The following is a 16,298-nucleotide window of genomic DNA, read 5'->3' as shown; positions in this document are numbered from 1 at the left end:
TGTTCAGGTACATGCAAATATCACACTACCCTCAGTCACAAACTTGCCAATGTTTCTATATAATAACAAGCGGGGAAGTTTGCTAAATGAAGGTTGAGATGATGCCCATTGTTTGTACATAGTGAAACAAATGTATTGAGCCAACTACTTCTCATATAAGTGGAGTGGAAAACGTATTCCTGCATGGGGGGGCCCACCGGAGGATCCTCCAGCTCTCCTGTGGGCCAGTCCGAGCCTATTTGAATGTATTTGTGAATATACTTCTTGACTTAAGGGGATAACTATAATCAGTTCAAGGGACAAAATCTTTCCCGTGCACAAAGTTCGCACAAACCAAGGAGATGCCTAAGGTTTCCTTCTACACCATTATTTCTGCATAATTGTTTCACTTTAGAAGCAAAAATATGGAAGGGAAGGAGCTTGTACCTGGCAGACACCAACTGTCCCCAATGTACTCCTCTGTCTAACATGAGGTTTGTAGGGTTTCTGTCTTAGAGTCCTTAATTACTTGGGGGGGGAGTTTTCATCAAGTGTTCCCTTATCCTGCCGTTCCCCCAAAGGGTAAACAAAATATTACCCGTTACTCAGTGAAATCAAGGCACTGTCTGTGTACATGCTGGGTCCTCCAGAGTCAATACAGGAGTGAGAAAAATGACAGCCCCTCCATAAGGAAGCGTACAGAGTATATGCAGAAGCGTGTTCTTATCCAGACAACCACTCTATCATCGTACTACCCAATTTTGGGAAGGTTTTAGGGTTTTAAAAAGCCAAAATGTTTATTCCTAGATTATAAACTTTGTACATTTCCTCTCGCAGGCTTCACCACTAATACGCACTGTGCTGCCCGACTGTCAGGACGTGTTCATATCTTCCTTCACGTAAGTGAAAGATCTGCAATCTGGAAATTAATCATTATGTGATTTAGTGTCTATAGACTCTTCAGAGAAGAAGCAGCCAGGAACTCTAGAGACACCTATTTAAAGGGCCCTTCAACCCTATAAACCTTTTAAAGGGCATTATCACATGACTTAGGACATCAATCAGAAACTCCATTTGCAGACATGTGTTTTGGGGATGTTTGCCCCTCATCAGTGCAAGGCAGGGAACTGACATGGCTGGGTGAGAGGCTTTTGACAGGGATTTTGTGTAGAAATACTGAACTCCCCATATAGATAAAAAACAAACAAACAATACATACAGTCACCTCCCTGACTGATGCCATTCAAGCAGGCTTCAGCCTTCACAGTTCTGTCAGATGGTCCATAACAATGTCACTTGAGCGTGGGGAGACACAGCTCCAACATCGTTGGAATGGCACCAGTCCGGTAGGAGTATAATAAACTAGTGGACAATCCCTTTAAGTAGTTCATGGATAGTCTGCCAGTATGGGAGATGATGGAATTTTTCTATACTTTTAATGTCAATCATACAGAAATATATTATTAGGATTTATTAATTTTTCTAATTTTCATGTCTTTTTTATCACAGTAAAGTCCTTGTCACTGCTAACTGTTTGGCAATATTCCCAACCAACAACCACACGGATTTGGAAATGCAGAGTGTATTTGATAAGTTGGTTTTGGAAAGATCAAGCAAACTGGGAGACATTGATGTCGTGTTCATTACAACAACTACTACAGGTAAGTAACGAACAAGACACGGGGTCACATAATAACAAATAAGATTATTATTACTATTACTAATAATTTTCTACTAATTTAGCTAATTGGTTTATAATAGTTCAGTTATTTGCAATATATAATCATCCTACTTGCAAACTTCCTCCTGAGTTTGAGATTATACAGGGCAGGAAATACGAACAAGCAAAGCTGCAGTATAAAGCATGAAGGATTGAAAGGACAGCAGCCTGGTCCTATCATGAGTCTGGAAGTGGTATTCAGGAAACCTAAATCTTCAATAGCGTGTGCACCTATATTGGGGTCACTGCTTTTCTGCTCTAATGGATGCAGTAGAACTAAAGAGAAACAAAAGTCTATTGTATTGAGATCATACCCAAATTTCTTGCCTTGAAAAATATTTTTTTTTATGTTTTTCTAGTTATTTAGAACAACGTAAAGTTTTTGTTGCTTTTTTTTATGAATGATTGATTTGTTTTATTTATTTATTTTTTTGAAATGTTCATTATTTCAATTCAGTTCCAACTACTCCAACAATAACAACAAAAAATGCAACTGATGATCCTGGACGCAAACCTAAGAGGCCTTACCCATGCTGTCCACCAACCGTAGCCAGAGCTAGCTCAAGAAAATCAGTCATTGAACCCACCACAACAAGCAGACCCACAACCAGTGGGACCACAACAAGCACACACAGCACTGAGAGCACAGTAAATGTCTGGACCACGACCAGTACAACAGCTAGATCAAGTACTCCAAGATATAGCACAGAATCTCAACCCACCACAAGATCTGTTTCAACAGCTATGCCCAGCAGTGTGAGATCGACCAGTACACCGAGCACAAGATACAGTACATCTACTGGAGTGAACACAGTCAGTGGAACAGCGTCAACAACTGGGTCAACCGTCCAACCAGGTACAAATAATCCAGCAGCACACACCCCCAACCAGCCAAAAAACTAAAAACTTTAGTAACAACCCAGCCCAACCCAACTTTCCAACAAGCCACAAATAAAGCAAAAGCCACTGACCACAACTGCCCAAAACAGTCCAGCCCAACCCAACCAGCCAATAACCCACAAATAAAGCAGCAGTGCCGCCTAACCTGAGCAGCCAACAACCCACAAATAAAGCAACAGTCTAGCCCAACCCAAGAGGTCAACAACCCACAAATAAAGCAACAGTCTAGCCCAACCCAAGAGGTCAACAACCCACAAATAAAGCAACAGTCCAGCCCAACCCAAGAGGTCAACAACCCACAAATAAACCAACAATCCATCCCAACCCAAGAGGTCAACAACCCACAAATAAAGCAACAGTCCAGCCCAACCCAAGAGGTCAACAACCCACAAATAAACCAACAATCCATCCCAACCCAAGAGGTCAACAACCCACAAATAAAGCAACAGTCTTGCCCAACCCAAGGGGTCAACAACCCACAAATAAAGTAACAGTCCAGCCCAAACCAAGGGGTCAACAATCCACAAATAAAGCAACAGTCCAGCCCATCCTGACCTGCCAACAACCCACAAATAAAGAAACAGTCCAGCCCAAACCCAAGGAATAAACCGCCGATGCATTTTCAGGTTCAGGGACCGCCGATGTGGTATCAGGTTCAGAGGCCAAACACTAAATAACTCAAAATCTAGGACTTGGTAACATACTAGTTGCACACTCAGAGTAAGAAAACTACAGGGGTTGCTTAGGCACCTCCCAACAGGAGAGCGTGCTTTATATACTTGATGCCTCGCAGCTATTAGATGGCTGCATTTTTAAAGTGCGTTCTCTGCCCCTTTAAGAATCAGGAAGTGCTTGCTCACTAAGCTCGCCAACGGAGACCTGCACAGTGCATGCAAGATCAGAGCAGCAGGAAGCAAAGCAGGGGATACCGCAGCACAGCTGGGGTGGTGAGTATGTCTGCGTCCCTGCCGGGAGGAGGGAGAGGGAGCACGCAGGGAGGTTGGCATTAGCATTACAAACGGATACATCAGCTGAGCCCAACTGGTCAAACACCTACAAATAAAGCCACAGTCCAGCTTATCCCAACAGGTCAGAAACTGCCAAGAAAGGCAACAGTCCTACTCAACCCAACAACCCACAAATAAAATAATAGCCCAGCCCACCCCACCCCAACCAATCACAAAGTCACAACCGATGATCAAGGCATCAGTAATAACATCAGTTGGGACAAGTCCAAAGACCTTTTATCAGCTATGGTAATAACATCTAGTTCATATTCAGTAGGTGTTGAAATCGAGTTCAGAGTTACGAATGTAAACATGAGCGATGACATGAAAGACTTTACAGCCAACGTTGAACAGCAGGCAAGTACTTTTCACAAAAAGTATTATTTGTTATGATTTGTTTCACCAGGTAAAAAAAATGTTTAAAAACCCACAATTTTAATGAATCAGAGCAGTGCTGTAGGTTTACAGTAGAGTCTTTTGCACTGCCCTGAATTAATAGTGATTCCTTTAATAAATGTAATAATAAATATTACTGTATGGAAATGTGCCAATTGCAATCTGCCAAGCAGCAGGGAGTGTTATGAATGGGTCACCGAGGAGGAGAGCAGGCCCACGCTAAGCCACAGAAAATCAGAGAGGTTGGTAACTAAGCAGATTGCAGACCCCTGATCCTATCCACACAACTAGCAGCAGCCGTGGAGCGTGCCTACGATGATCCTAGACGCCTCATCACAGCAGGAGAGCTAACTAAGCCTAAAGCAAGAAAGGGGAAATCTAAACTGCCCCAGAGCAGACCCCAAAGGAATAGATAGCCCCCACACATGTATTGTCGGTGAGACAAGATGAAAACACAAACGCAGGCAGGAAAATAGACTGAGCAAATGATGGGGCCCAGACTGACTAGACAGGACAGGAAAGGAAAGACACTGTCTGCAATCACACAAAAAAACCCTGCCAAAAGTCCAACACATCTGATGCACAAAAATACTGAGGTCACACGCCTTCGCCCCCCACTATATCAGCACTCTGGTATATTCTGAAAGCAGAACAAAAAGAGAACAAACTAACAAGGGACAAAACAAACTGGCACAAGCAGTAACATATGGGCGGTGATTCAGCATAGCCCCATCCGGAGCTGGCTGACCCACACAAAACAGAGATAGACAAAACCAGATCAAATGCAAACAGAATAGCAAATGAACCACTTAGATGAACATGCAGGGACAGAGCAGGAGACCTCAGACCTCAGGAGGAACAGGAAGAAAATCACCAGCAGGGATAGAGGGAGTCGGCTGTCTTAAATCCCAATCTGAAACCCCAGATCTCCAATCGTCCTCCTCATTATCAGGTGGCAATCCTCTGTCAATCAGATCAGCTCCATTACCTCCAGTAACCACCAGAGGGAGCCCAAAAAGAGAACTCACAACCCCTCTGTCAATCAGACCAGCTCCACTACCTTCAGTAATAACCAGAGGGTGGCCAGAAAGCGAATTTACAACAAGGGAGGCTCACATTATTTGTAACTTTGGGGACACCTCTGAGATTACAGACTGCTACAGCCAAGACTCTGTGAAAGGAAGTAGATGGCTATGGCTATAGTCTTCTGACAGTGGGACCAGGAGGAGATATTAAAGGGGTTGTCCTGCGCTAAAAAATATTCTTTCTAGGAATTAATGTTTTCAAAGTAACAGAAGTATACTTAACATCTGTCACCCCTATGGATCCTACAGGAGGAGCTCCAGATATATGCGCTGTCTGAATGTCAGCAGGACCGCCAAAGCCTGTGATTGGCTGCAGCAGTCCGGTGACTAGCACAGTGCACTGTATAGGAAATATATGGGAAAAGACAACCAAACCTCCCAGGAAAATAAGACAATAATTATAAAAACCTGAGGCTAAATAAGTAATTTTAAGTATGCAGATTTCAGATATGCAAATTTCTTTATTTGTCAGTCACACAGAGTTCCCAACGTTTCGGCCGATCAAGCCTTTGTCAAGGGTATTTATCTAAACAGAATACAACCATAATATAAAATTAGACATCTTGTCTACCATGAACATAAAATAAAGTCGGTACAGTATCACTGACATATGTACTGGATATCAAAAGTAATAAAGAAAAGAGAGACATTTCATATATAACAAAATAAAAAAATTTTTAAACAAATGAATACAGGAGACTAATTCCCCTCCTTGGAGTAAGGACTCCATCATCAGAATAAATCCTCATAGTAAATCAAAAGACGTTCACTCTGTAGATGAGGAAAAGGTAAAGAGAACGATTACATACATAGCATGCATCCTAATGCCATTAAAGGTACCCCGAGAAAATTGTGCAACACAAAAGAATATAAGTACCTGTGTGCTGATGTATTGAGGTTTCAGAAGCTATAAGGTAAGAAAAAAAGAAGAAAAAAGTGAAAAAGGTGAAAGACACAGTCTAATAAAGAGCAAATAGTAAAGATCTATAGCAATATATCGCTGAACTTTACAAACCTAGAGTGAGAAAAGCGGTATTATGGGTCTGCGCCGCTGTCTGTGAAGCGTGTATGTGTGTCTAAACTAAAATAAATATCCTACTAATCGCAGAAATGTGCAGCAGCTGTGCCGATTCACTGCTCCCATTTCGCGCATGCACAGACCGTCTAATAGGACGGATGTGGGGCATAGGCAGTGTGAATTAAGAGGAAGTGTGTCACTGTAGCGCGATATTAAGTCGAGCATGCGCAGACCGTCTAATAGGACGGAAGTGGGGCATAGGCTTGATAAATCGAAAGGAAGTGTGTCACTATAGCGCGGTATTACATTGCGCATGCGCAGACCGTCAAAACTGACGGAAGTGGGGCATAAGTTCATCTAAAGCAGGAAGTGTACCAAAGGGAATAAAAGTGACAGGAATGATTACTAATTGTCGAAAAGAAACATGGAAGGAATATAGCTACAATTATATAATAAGGTGTTGTGTTATATGTTAAATCTACATCCAGTCTAAAGAGACATATTGTATATGTAAGAACAATAATAGAGACAAAGTAAGAGGAGGAAAAATGGAAAAGAAAGGGGGGGGGGGAAGAAAAGAGAAAAAAGGAAAAGGAAGAAGCCACCCAGTGAAGGAATCCGAACCAAAGATAGGTACTTATATTCTTTTGTGTTGCACAATTTTCTCGGGGTACCTTTAACTGCATTAGGATGCATGCTATGTATGTAATTGTTCTCTTTACCTTTTCCTCATCTACAGAGTGAACGTGTTTTGATTTACTATGAGGATTTATTCTGATGATGGAGTCCTTACTCCAAGGAGGGGAATTAATCTCCTGTATTCATTTGTTTAAAAAAAATTTATTTTATTATATATGAAATGTCTCTCTTTTCTTTATTGCTTTTGATATCCAGTACATATGTCAGTGATACTGTACCAACTTTATTTTATGTTCATGGTAGACAAGATGTCTAATTCTATATTATGGTTGTATTCTGTTTAGATAAATACTCTTGACAAAGGCTTGATCGGCCGAAACGTTGAAAACTCTGTGTGACTGACAAATAAAGATATAAAGATAAAGATAAAGCATATCTGAACTCTGCATACTTAAAATTACTTATTTAGCCTCAGGTTTTTATAATTATAGCACAGTGCACCATCAGAATATCAATAAGACCGCTAAAGTCTGTGATTGGTTGCAGCAGTCAGGTGACTAGAAAAGCGCACCATCAGAATATCAACAAGACCTTTAAAGTCTGTGATTTTCTACAACAGTCAGACACATAGAGAGCAAGTCATCAGAGGCACTAGAATTCTTCAAGTCACCTGAAAGATGCATCCAATTACAGGTTTCAGTGGTCCTATGACATCCAAATGCTGCAGAGATTGTAGGTACAGATCTCCGGAGTAGCCTGCACTGGAGCCATGGTGGTGATGGAAGGTGAATATGAGGAGTATGTTTCCAAAAAAAAAAAAGTTTTAGCAATAGACATCCCTTTTAGAGTTGTTTGTATTGTATACATTACTAGCATATCACTAGGACACAGATACCATCTCTTTATGATTGATGGAGATTCTGACTAATGGGATTGCCACCAAAACAGGCAATGAAGGGGTTATTTTTCTGGCGGCACTTTATTAAGGGAAAATGTTTTACTTTGCACACTTTCCTGCAACACTATTGTTAAAAATCTTTATATTACAAATTTCTTGTTTATTTAGTTTTGAAAGTGAACATACTTGTAATCAAAGGAAAGCATGATCTCAATACTTGCTGTCTTCTCTTAGTGGTGACTGTCTAAATGTGTATGTAATGAGATTCCCATACTCATATTCATAAATCTGTATGTAGTGAGCTCCCCCTAGTGGTGGCTGAATACATCTGTATGTAGTGAGCTCCCTCTAGTGGTGTCTGAATAAATATGTATGTAGTGAGCTCCCTCTAGTGGTGTCTGAATAAATCTGTATGCAGTGATCTCCCCCTGGTGGTGGCTGTATAAATCTATATGATGTGATCTCCCAGAGTAGTGGCTGCCATGTGAGCTCCAACTAGTGGTGTCTTCAGGCAGTCAGAATTAAAGAATTCTGTGTGGATCAAAATTATGGCCTCTATGGCATTTCTTGAACTCTGTACCATCATTATCATGCTGCAAGTGATAATTAGATCTGTATTAACTATATGTAAAGCTTACAGATGTCATGAGGCCTGAAAGACTATGTTGCTTATTCTCCTGTGACTCTATTAACAGCAGCACAATAAAAACAAACTCTCTCATAGGTTAGTTATGTCTGTTTATCCTGACCCTTCCATTAAAAACTCTTTCCTCTTCTTGGTTTTTTTTGTCTTTACAGCTTAATGTGGTCTACAATTCCACTAAGGACTTCCATAAGGCACAAGTTGTGTCACTGAGGTAGGTTTACAGATGTGTTATGTTGAGAAAACTTAACTTAAAACACCTAAAGGGGTTTTCTCAAGATAACAAGTTATCCGCCATCCATAGGAAATGGGATAGCCTACTCGCCGCTGAAGGTCCAACCCCAGCAGCCACGACATCAGGGCCCTGTCTGTGTGGACTGCGGGTTGAGGATGTCCACTCCATTTATTCTCTGTGAAGCGCATGATCCATTCAGAGGAAACTCTGCTGATCCACATTCTCAGGATCGTCGTATAACTTTCTATCTTGAGAAAACTGCTTTTTTTAGAAAATTAGACTACAAGGTGTAAAACCGCACAAGAGCTCACAGTCTACAACCTTTGTAAATGTGATGTCACCTAGTGGTGTTTGTGGTGTCCATGGACAATGCAGGACCTGGTATGTCAAGGGACATCGGATATACCTTAGTATCAGCGGTAATGTGTCCATGTCTCAACATTTAATGCATCCTGTGATTGTTCCGCAATGAATTAACTCAGGTTCAACTAAATATCACTGGGGAGCAGTAGATATGTGACGCTAATTTCTAATTATCAAGATGTATGTCAGATGATCAGAATTTACTATGAGGTTATTCCACAACAAACTGAGCCAAAAAATAAACTTTTACAAGGAAACTCCAGTCAAAAATGGGACACAATTACTGAGGGTGTGATGGAATTTCTTAAGCATTTTACAAGCAAATATTGTATCAATATTTTTCATTATACGGGCAGATAAAGTAACTTTTACAGGTTGTTTGGCTACACCCGTTATAGTGGGATGGACAGATGAACACTTCAACATCCAGAAAGAAGTCATTTAAATTCCTTATTTATTGAAACTCCTTGTTAAAAAATGATCAAGATGATTATCCTGAAAAAAGCAGAGATTAGGGATAGGGATGAGCAGACGGTGGAAGTTTGGGGTCTGGTACCCAACCTGCACTTTAGTCCAAAGCTTGTTTTGGGTATCAGAACCTGAACTTGAACCAGAACCCGAACCTCACTGAAAACAATAGGGATCCGAACTCTCTCTCCCACTTCCCCCGGAACTACGAACATTGCAAAAGCCAGGGACAGTCCGTGTTCAGCATTTAGCAAAAGACAGGAAAGGTCCAGTATGAATGCCGAACTTGTATGTTCGGATTCGCTCTTTTCTAGCAGAAATAAATCCCTGACGCGTTTCTGACCAAGAGCAGACGAGCCAATAATCGGGGACATAGGGACACTTGCTCCTGATTATTGGCCCATCTCAACAAGCCGGCGAACACGTGATGAACGATTACACTCGTGAGCTTGGTGAGAATATTTTAATCAGATTTTAAAAATCATTGTTATCCTCCAATAAGATGACGTTCTAGGCGTAGAGAATGGTTATGTGCGTGTAGATTAGTGGTCGGCCTTTCTAAATAAATGACCGCCAATCACATAATGTCATATAATGGAAAACCCTGCCTTACTCAGAGCTTTCTGAGACTCATCTCCTTTTTTTCAGTGATGCGCTTCTTGTTGATGATGATTTTTATTAGAAATTTCAACAAATATGGATTTTAAATGGCATCCTTATTTGGGTTCTGGGGTGTTCATCTCTTTGATGGATTTTCGCCTTTCAAGCACTTCCAAAGTTCAGCGCTATCCTTTGCGGCTGTTCTGCTCTTTATTGAACAACTGCAGCGGTGTGACATAGATAACGCTGCAGCCGATCACTGAGCTTAGTTGCAAGTGATGTCTATAGTACATTGGCAGTACAAACTCAGTGACCGGCTGTAGCACTATCGATGAGACATTACCGCTGCAGCCGATCAACAAAGACCAGTGCAGCAATGAGACAGAATACGGGATCCCAGGACAGTGAGTAAAAGCTCAGTGTATTTGTATTTTGCTTCCCTGAGCAATATTCTTTGAAAGTGGACAACACATGTAATCCGTCTCTGGCTTGGTGTATACTCCGTTCTCTGGGGACACAAATTTTCTCTGCACAGAGGAGGTAGAGGAGTGAACGAAACACTAGAATCTGACCACTCACAGGGTTTAATTGCCATGTGCATTGGTCTGCAGAGGAGTTGTACGTGGAAATATCTTTCTATCAAGACAATTTAAAAGGTTGATTCCTTTTTTTTTTTACTTTGCATCATTTAAGCAAAATCTAAATATAATTGCAAAAGTTTGCATACTCCAGTACTGTAAATAAAGCATTAATTTCTTAGCTCTATAATTACGTAAATGGCATCAGATATTCACAAGTGGTTACATGTTTCTGTTCTGACAGCCCTGGATCGGTGAATGTGAAAGCTCTCTTGTTCCAACCAACTATTTCAAACCAGGAGATTGCAAATGTGCTTTATAACTATATAAAGGATCACAACATGTCTCTTGGCGACTTTTCGGTGGATCTATTCAGCGTTCGCTCTGGAGGTAAGTAAACTCAAAAGATCTGCAAAATGGGACACCCACACATGAACAATATACAATGCGAAATCCCCTGTGGTAGTTTATTCAGGACATATGCATCATCTGCGGAATATGCTACACACAGTACTCATCTTATCCCAGGATGTGCCACTTCCATGATCCTTTTCAGTTTCTAGACTCACTTGGTCACCCAATAACCCCATGATATATATCATGATTCACGTCTTCAGATTAAACCTTCTGATGAAAATATTCCTGATGAATACCCCTGTTAATGTCTGCCACAGACATAAGATATTGGTAGCAAACGAGAAAATTCTTTACGGAATCTGGAAACTGTCTAAAGTTTATTGCGAACCACAGACATCAGATCTTATGTGGATCCCAACAAGAAATGTCTAAAGACGGCCGAAAATGAGATAAGACGTGGGCACCAAACTTAGCAGACACCAGATGTTTATTTTGTAAAGTTGTGCAACTAGCTCCAAGTCCCCAAAATTTTATTTTATTGTGACATAATAGGTACAGGAAGGGTGACTTAAATAGAATTATATATCATGGTAAATGTGGAAGAAAAATAGCAAATTGCTTTTTGATTGAGTCGAGAGCCCATGCTGCCATTTTTTGTACACCATTTCCTATGTTTTCATATCGGTCCCATGTCAAAGACCAATTCAGGCCAGACTTTTCCAAATAGTAGATGAATGTAGCTGGTTCCCATCTGTTCTGCCAACTAAAAGCTGTTTAATGTAAAAGTTGTATAATGGTAAAAAAGAAAATAAAGGTGTTTGAATGGAGTGATTGGAACGTACATAAGTAGAGAAGTGAGGAAAGATCAAGATCTAATTAGGAGGAAAGAAGCTGAATATCACATAACGGTCAGACTCATACCTAAGGGGGTAAAGGAACCTTAGAAAGTTAAGAACAGATGGAAGGAAGGCGTTAAATGGGTTGTCCGGGCAAATGATGTTAGTGACTAGTGTTGAGCATTCCGATACCGCAAGTATCGGGTATCGGCCGATACTTGCTGTATCGGAATTCCGATACCGACTTCCGATATTTTTTCAATATCGGAATTCGGCATCGGAATCGGAAGTTCAAAGTTGATTGACGGCCTGACGTCATCATGATGCACGGTGTGTGCGCATCATGATGCGCCGTCATTTCGGGCCTTCCGGGGGTCTCTGCCGGCCTGCCGGGGGGCTGTGTGGACTGCCCGGGGTCGGTACCGGCCTGCCGGGGGGCTGTGCCGGCCTGCCGGTGGTCTGTGCACCCTGTGGGGGTCTGTACCGGCCTGCCGGGGGGCTGTGCCGGCCTGCCGGTGGTCTGTGCACCCTGTGGGGGTCTGTACCGGCCTGCCGGGGGGCTGTGCAGGCCCGCCGGGGGGCTGTGCTGATGTCCGGGGGTCTGTGCAAGCATCGTCCGATGGGACTACAAGTCCCATCTGGCGATGCCTGCTACCATGACAGTGATTGACACATTAGCCAATGATGGGACAGTAGTAGTCCCATCATCCGGCTAATGTGTTAAATGTTAAAAAAAAAAAAAAAAAATACTACATACATACTACATACATACTACATGCTACATACATACTACATATATACTACATGCATGCTACATACATACTACATGCTACATACATACTACATATATACTACATGCATGCTACATACATACTACATGCTACATACATACTACATGCATGCTACATACATACTACATGCTACATACATACTACATATATACTACATGCATGCTACATACATACTACATGCTACATACATACTACATATATACTACATACATGCTACATACATGCTACATACATGCTACATACATACTACATACATACTACATGCATGCTACATACATACTACATACATACATACATACATACTACATGCATGCTACATACATACTACATACATACTACATGCTACATACATACCACATACATACTACATACATACTACATGCTACATACATACTACATGCTACATACATACCACATACATACTACATACATACTACATACATACTACATACATACTACATGCTACATACATACCACATACATACTACATACATGCTACATGCTACATACATACTACATACATACTACATACATACTACATGCATGCTACATACATACTACATACATACTACATGCATGCTACATACATACTACATGCATGCTACATACATACTACATGCTACATACATACCACATACATACTACATACATACTACATACATGCTACATGCTACATACATACTACATATATACTACATGCATGCTACATACATACTACATATATACTACATGCATGCTACATACATACTGCATGCTACATGCATGCTACATACATACTACATACATACTACATGCTACATACATACCACATATATACTACATACATACAATACATTCATACAATACATACATAGACATACAGTACATAAAACATAGAGTAACATACTTACCAATACTTGTCACATTGTTCCCCGAAGCCATTGTCTTTTCCGGAATAAATATTAACATAACAAACCACAAAAATACTCACCCACGATCCGAAGCAGTCCACGAGTGTGTCCCACGACGATCTTGGGTAGAGAACGGCAGCATCAGATGATGCTGCCGTTCTCTACGGGCTGCAGGAATCCAATGACGGAAGGTAGGTATCCTTCCGCACTGTATTCCTCCGCCACTTAAAAAAAAAAAGTCCCTAGTCTCACTTTATGCCATTGCTGCGTGGGAAATTCCCACACAGCAATGGCATAAAGTGAGACTAGGGACTTTTTTTTTTTTTAAGTGGCGGAGGAATACAGTGCGGAAGGATACCTACCTTCCGTCATTGGATTCCTGCAGCCCGTAGAGAACGGCAGCATCATCTGATGCTGCAGTTCTCTACCCAAGATCGTCGTGGGACACACTCGTGGACTGCTTCGGATCGTGGGTGAGTATTTTTGTGGTTTGTTATGTTAATATTTATTCCGGAAAAGACAATGGCTTCGGGGAACAATGTGACAAGTATTGGTAAGTATGTTACTCTATGTTATATGTACTGTATGTCTATGTATGTATTGTATGAATGTATTGTATGTATGTAGTATATATGTGGTATGTATGTAGCATGTAGTATGTATGTAGTATGTATGTAGCATGCATGTAGCATGCAGTATGTATGTAGCATGCATGTAGTATATATGTAGTATGTATGTAGCATGCATGTAGTATATATGTAGTATGTATGTAGCATGTAGCATGTATGTAGTATGTATGTAGTATGTATGTGGTATGTATGTAGCATGTAGTATGTATGTAGCATGCATGTAGTATGTATGTAGCATGCATGTAGTATGTATGTAGCATGCATGTAGTATGTATGTAGTATGTATGTAGTATGTATGTAGCATGCATGTAGTATGTATGTAGTATGTATGTAGCATGTAGCATGTATGTAGTATGTATGTGGTATGTATGTAGCATGTAGTATGTATGTAGTATGTATGTAGTATGTATGTAGTATGTATGTGGTATGTATGTAGCATGTAGTATGTATGTAGCATGCATGTAGCATGCATGTAGTATGTATGTAGCATGCATGTAGTATATATGTAGTATGTATGTAGCATGTAGTATGTATGTAGTATGTATGTAGTATGTATGTGGTATGTAGTATGTATGTAGTATGTATGTAGCATGCATGTAGTATGTATGTATGTATGTAGTATGTATGTAGCATGCATGTAGTATGTATGTAGTATGTATGTAGCATGTATGTAGCATGTATGTAGCATGTATGTAGCATGTATGTAGTATATATGTAGTATGTATGTAGCATGTAGTATGTATGTAACATGTAGTATGTATGTAGCATGCATGTAGTATGTATGTAGTTTTTTTTTTTTTTTTTACATTTAACACATTAGCCGGATGATGGGACTACTACTGTCCCATCATTGGCTAATTTGTCAATCACTGTCATGGTAGCAGGCATCGCCCGATGGGACTTGTAGTCCCATCGGACGATGCCTGCACAGACCCCCGAAGCCTGCACAGACCACCGGCAGGCCGGCACAGCCCCCCGGCAGGCCGGCACAGCCCCCCGGAGCCTGCACAGACCACCGGCAGGCCGGCACAGCCCCCCGGCAGGCCGGCACAGCCCCCCGGAGCCTGCACAGACCACCGGCAGGCCGGCACAGCCCCCCGGCAGGCCGGCACAGCCCACCGGAGCCTGCACAGACCACCGGCAGGCCGGCACAGCCCCCCCGGCAGGCCGGCACAGACCACCGGAGCCTGCACAGACCCCCCGAAAGGCCCGTACAGACCCCAGAGAGGCTGTACAAGGCAAAAACAGGGTTTTTCTTATTCCGATACCGGAAGTCCCATAGACTTGAATGGGACTTCCGGTATCGGAATCGGCGATACCGATACTTTTTTTAAAGATCGGCCGATCCATTCCGATCCGATACTTTGAAGTATCGGACGGTATCGCTCAACTCTATTAGTGACCTATCCATAGGAAGTTGGAAGTTCTCACCTATTCATAGAGAACCTCACCAACAGGCTTGCCAACTATCCAGAAACTCATGGACATTCTGTAAATTGGGAACTCTTTTCTTGTCCATAAAAATGTGTTGTGTCCATGATTTTTATTAAGCTGGAGAAACTTGTAGAGATTATTATGGCTGTAATTATCCTCATTTTACAGCTCACAGTGATGCCTGCTAATCAGAATAACGGGCTGTAGACAGGGATTACCTATTGTATAATCTTAACCTTTTATTATGGATTTTCAATGTGTATGAATCTGTCACTTCTGCCAGAAGAAAAAGGGCAGCATGCTGCCAATGTTTTCTGGTAAAAAATGGACACCATGACGGAAACTGTGTGAACACCATTATATTTCAATAATATCTATTGGGTACAAATGGTGGCCGTCATGTGATGAATTTAGGTCTTTGAAATTTCTGCTTATCTGTACCTATAAAACAGGGGTTCCCAACCTGTAGGTTGGGAGCCATGCATGGCTCGCGGTCCCATGAATTGCGGCTCGCGGCTGTCGGCCAGCTTGGCGTATTAGCTCTAGATCCAGCAAACATGTATGAAGAATGCATGTCAAAATGGTGAATTTTGTGAGTAGCCCTGAACCCCTCGATCTCTAAGTACTGGTTCGGTGTGATTTCTGTGGAAAATCTTTGGTTATTATTATACTCGTAATGGGGGCTTTGGTTGACACTGCTGTGAGGGGGTGGTGGGAGCTGGATGTGGCTTTCACGGTTAGAAAAGTTGAGGACCACTGTTATAACAGAACCAAAGAAAAAAGGAAATGTCATGAGAGAGTGGAGAAACTTAACTGAACATTAATCATGGAG

General features: G+C 41.5%; 1 protein-coding gene across 8 annotated transcripts in view; it reads left to right on the top strand.

The window, feature by feature from the left end:
- Positions 1–16,298, top strand: part of LOC141048683 (uncharacterized) — an 80,923-nt gene that overhangs the window by 23,881 nt on the left and 40,744 nt on the right. For 7 of the 8 annotated variants that reach the window (XM_073544521.1, XM_073544520.1, XM_073544523.1 and 4 more), the window contains exons 5-10: positions 817–878; positions 1,489–1,640; positions 2,157–2,555; positions 3,881–3,963; positions 8,441–8,499; positions 10,774–10,919. In XM_073544521.1, the coding sequence (XP_073400622.1) occupies positions 817–878; positions 1,489–1,640; positions 2,157–2,555; positions 3,881–3,963; positions 8,441–8,499; positions 10,774–10,919 (901 nt within the window). The remainder of the gene's footprint in view (positions 1–816; positions 879–1,488; positions 1,641–2,156; positions 2,556–3,880; positions 3,964–8,440; positions 8,500–10,773; positions 10,920–16,298) is intronic. The other variant, XM_073544518.1, reaches the window with a different exon arrangement.

Source organism: Dendrobates tinctorius, unplaced genomic scaffold, assembly GCF_039654945.1.
Source record: "Dendrobates tinctorius isolate UK_male_01 unplaced genomic scaffold, ASM3965494v1 ptg000138l, whole genome shotgun sequence".
Classification (NCBI taxonomy): Eukaryota; Metazoa; Chordata; class Amphibia; order Anura; family Dendrobatidae; genus Dendrobates; species Dendrobates tinctorius.
Note: the sequence above shows the minus strand (reverse complement) of the source record. Positions and strands in the feature narration are given on the sequence as shown.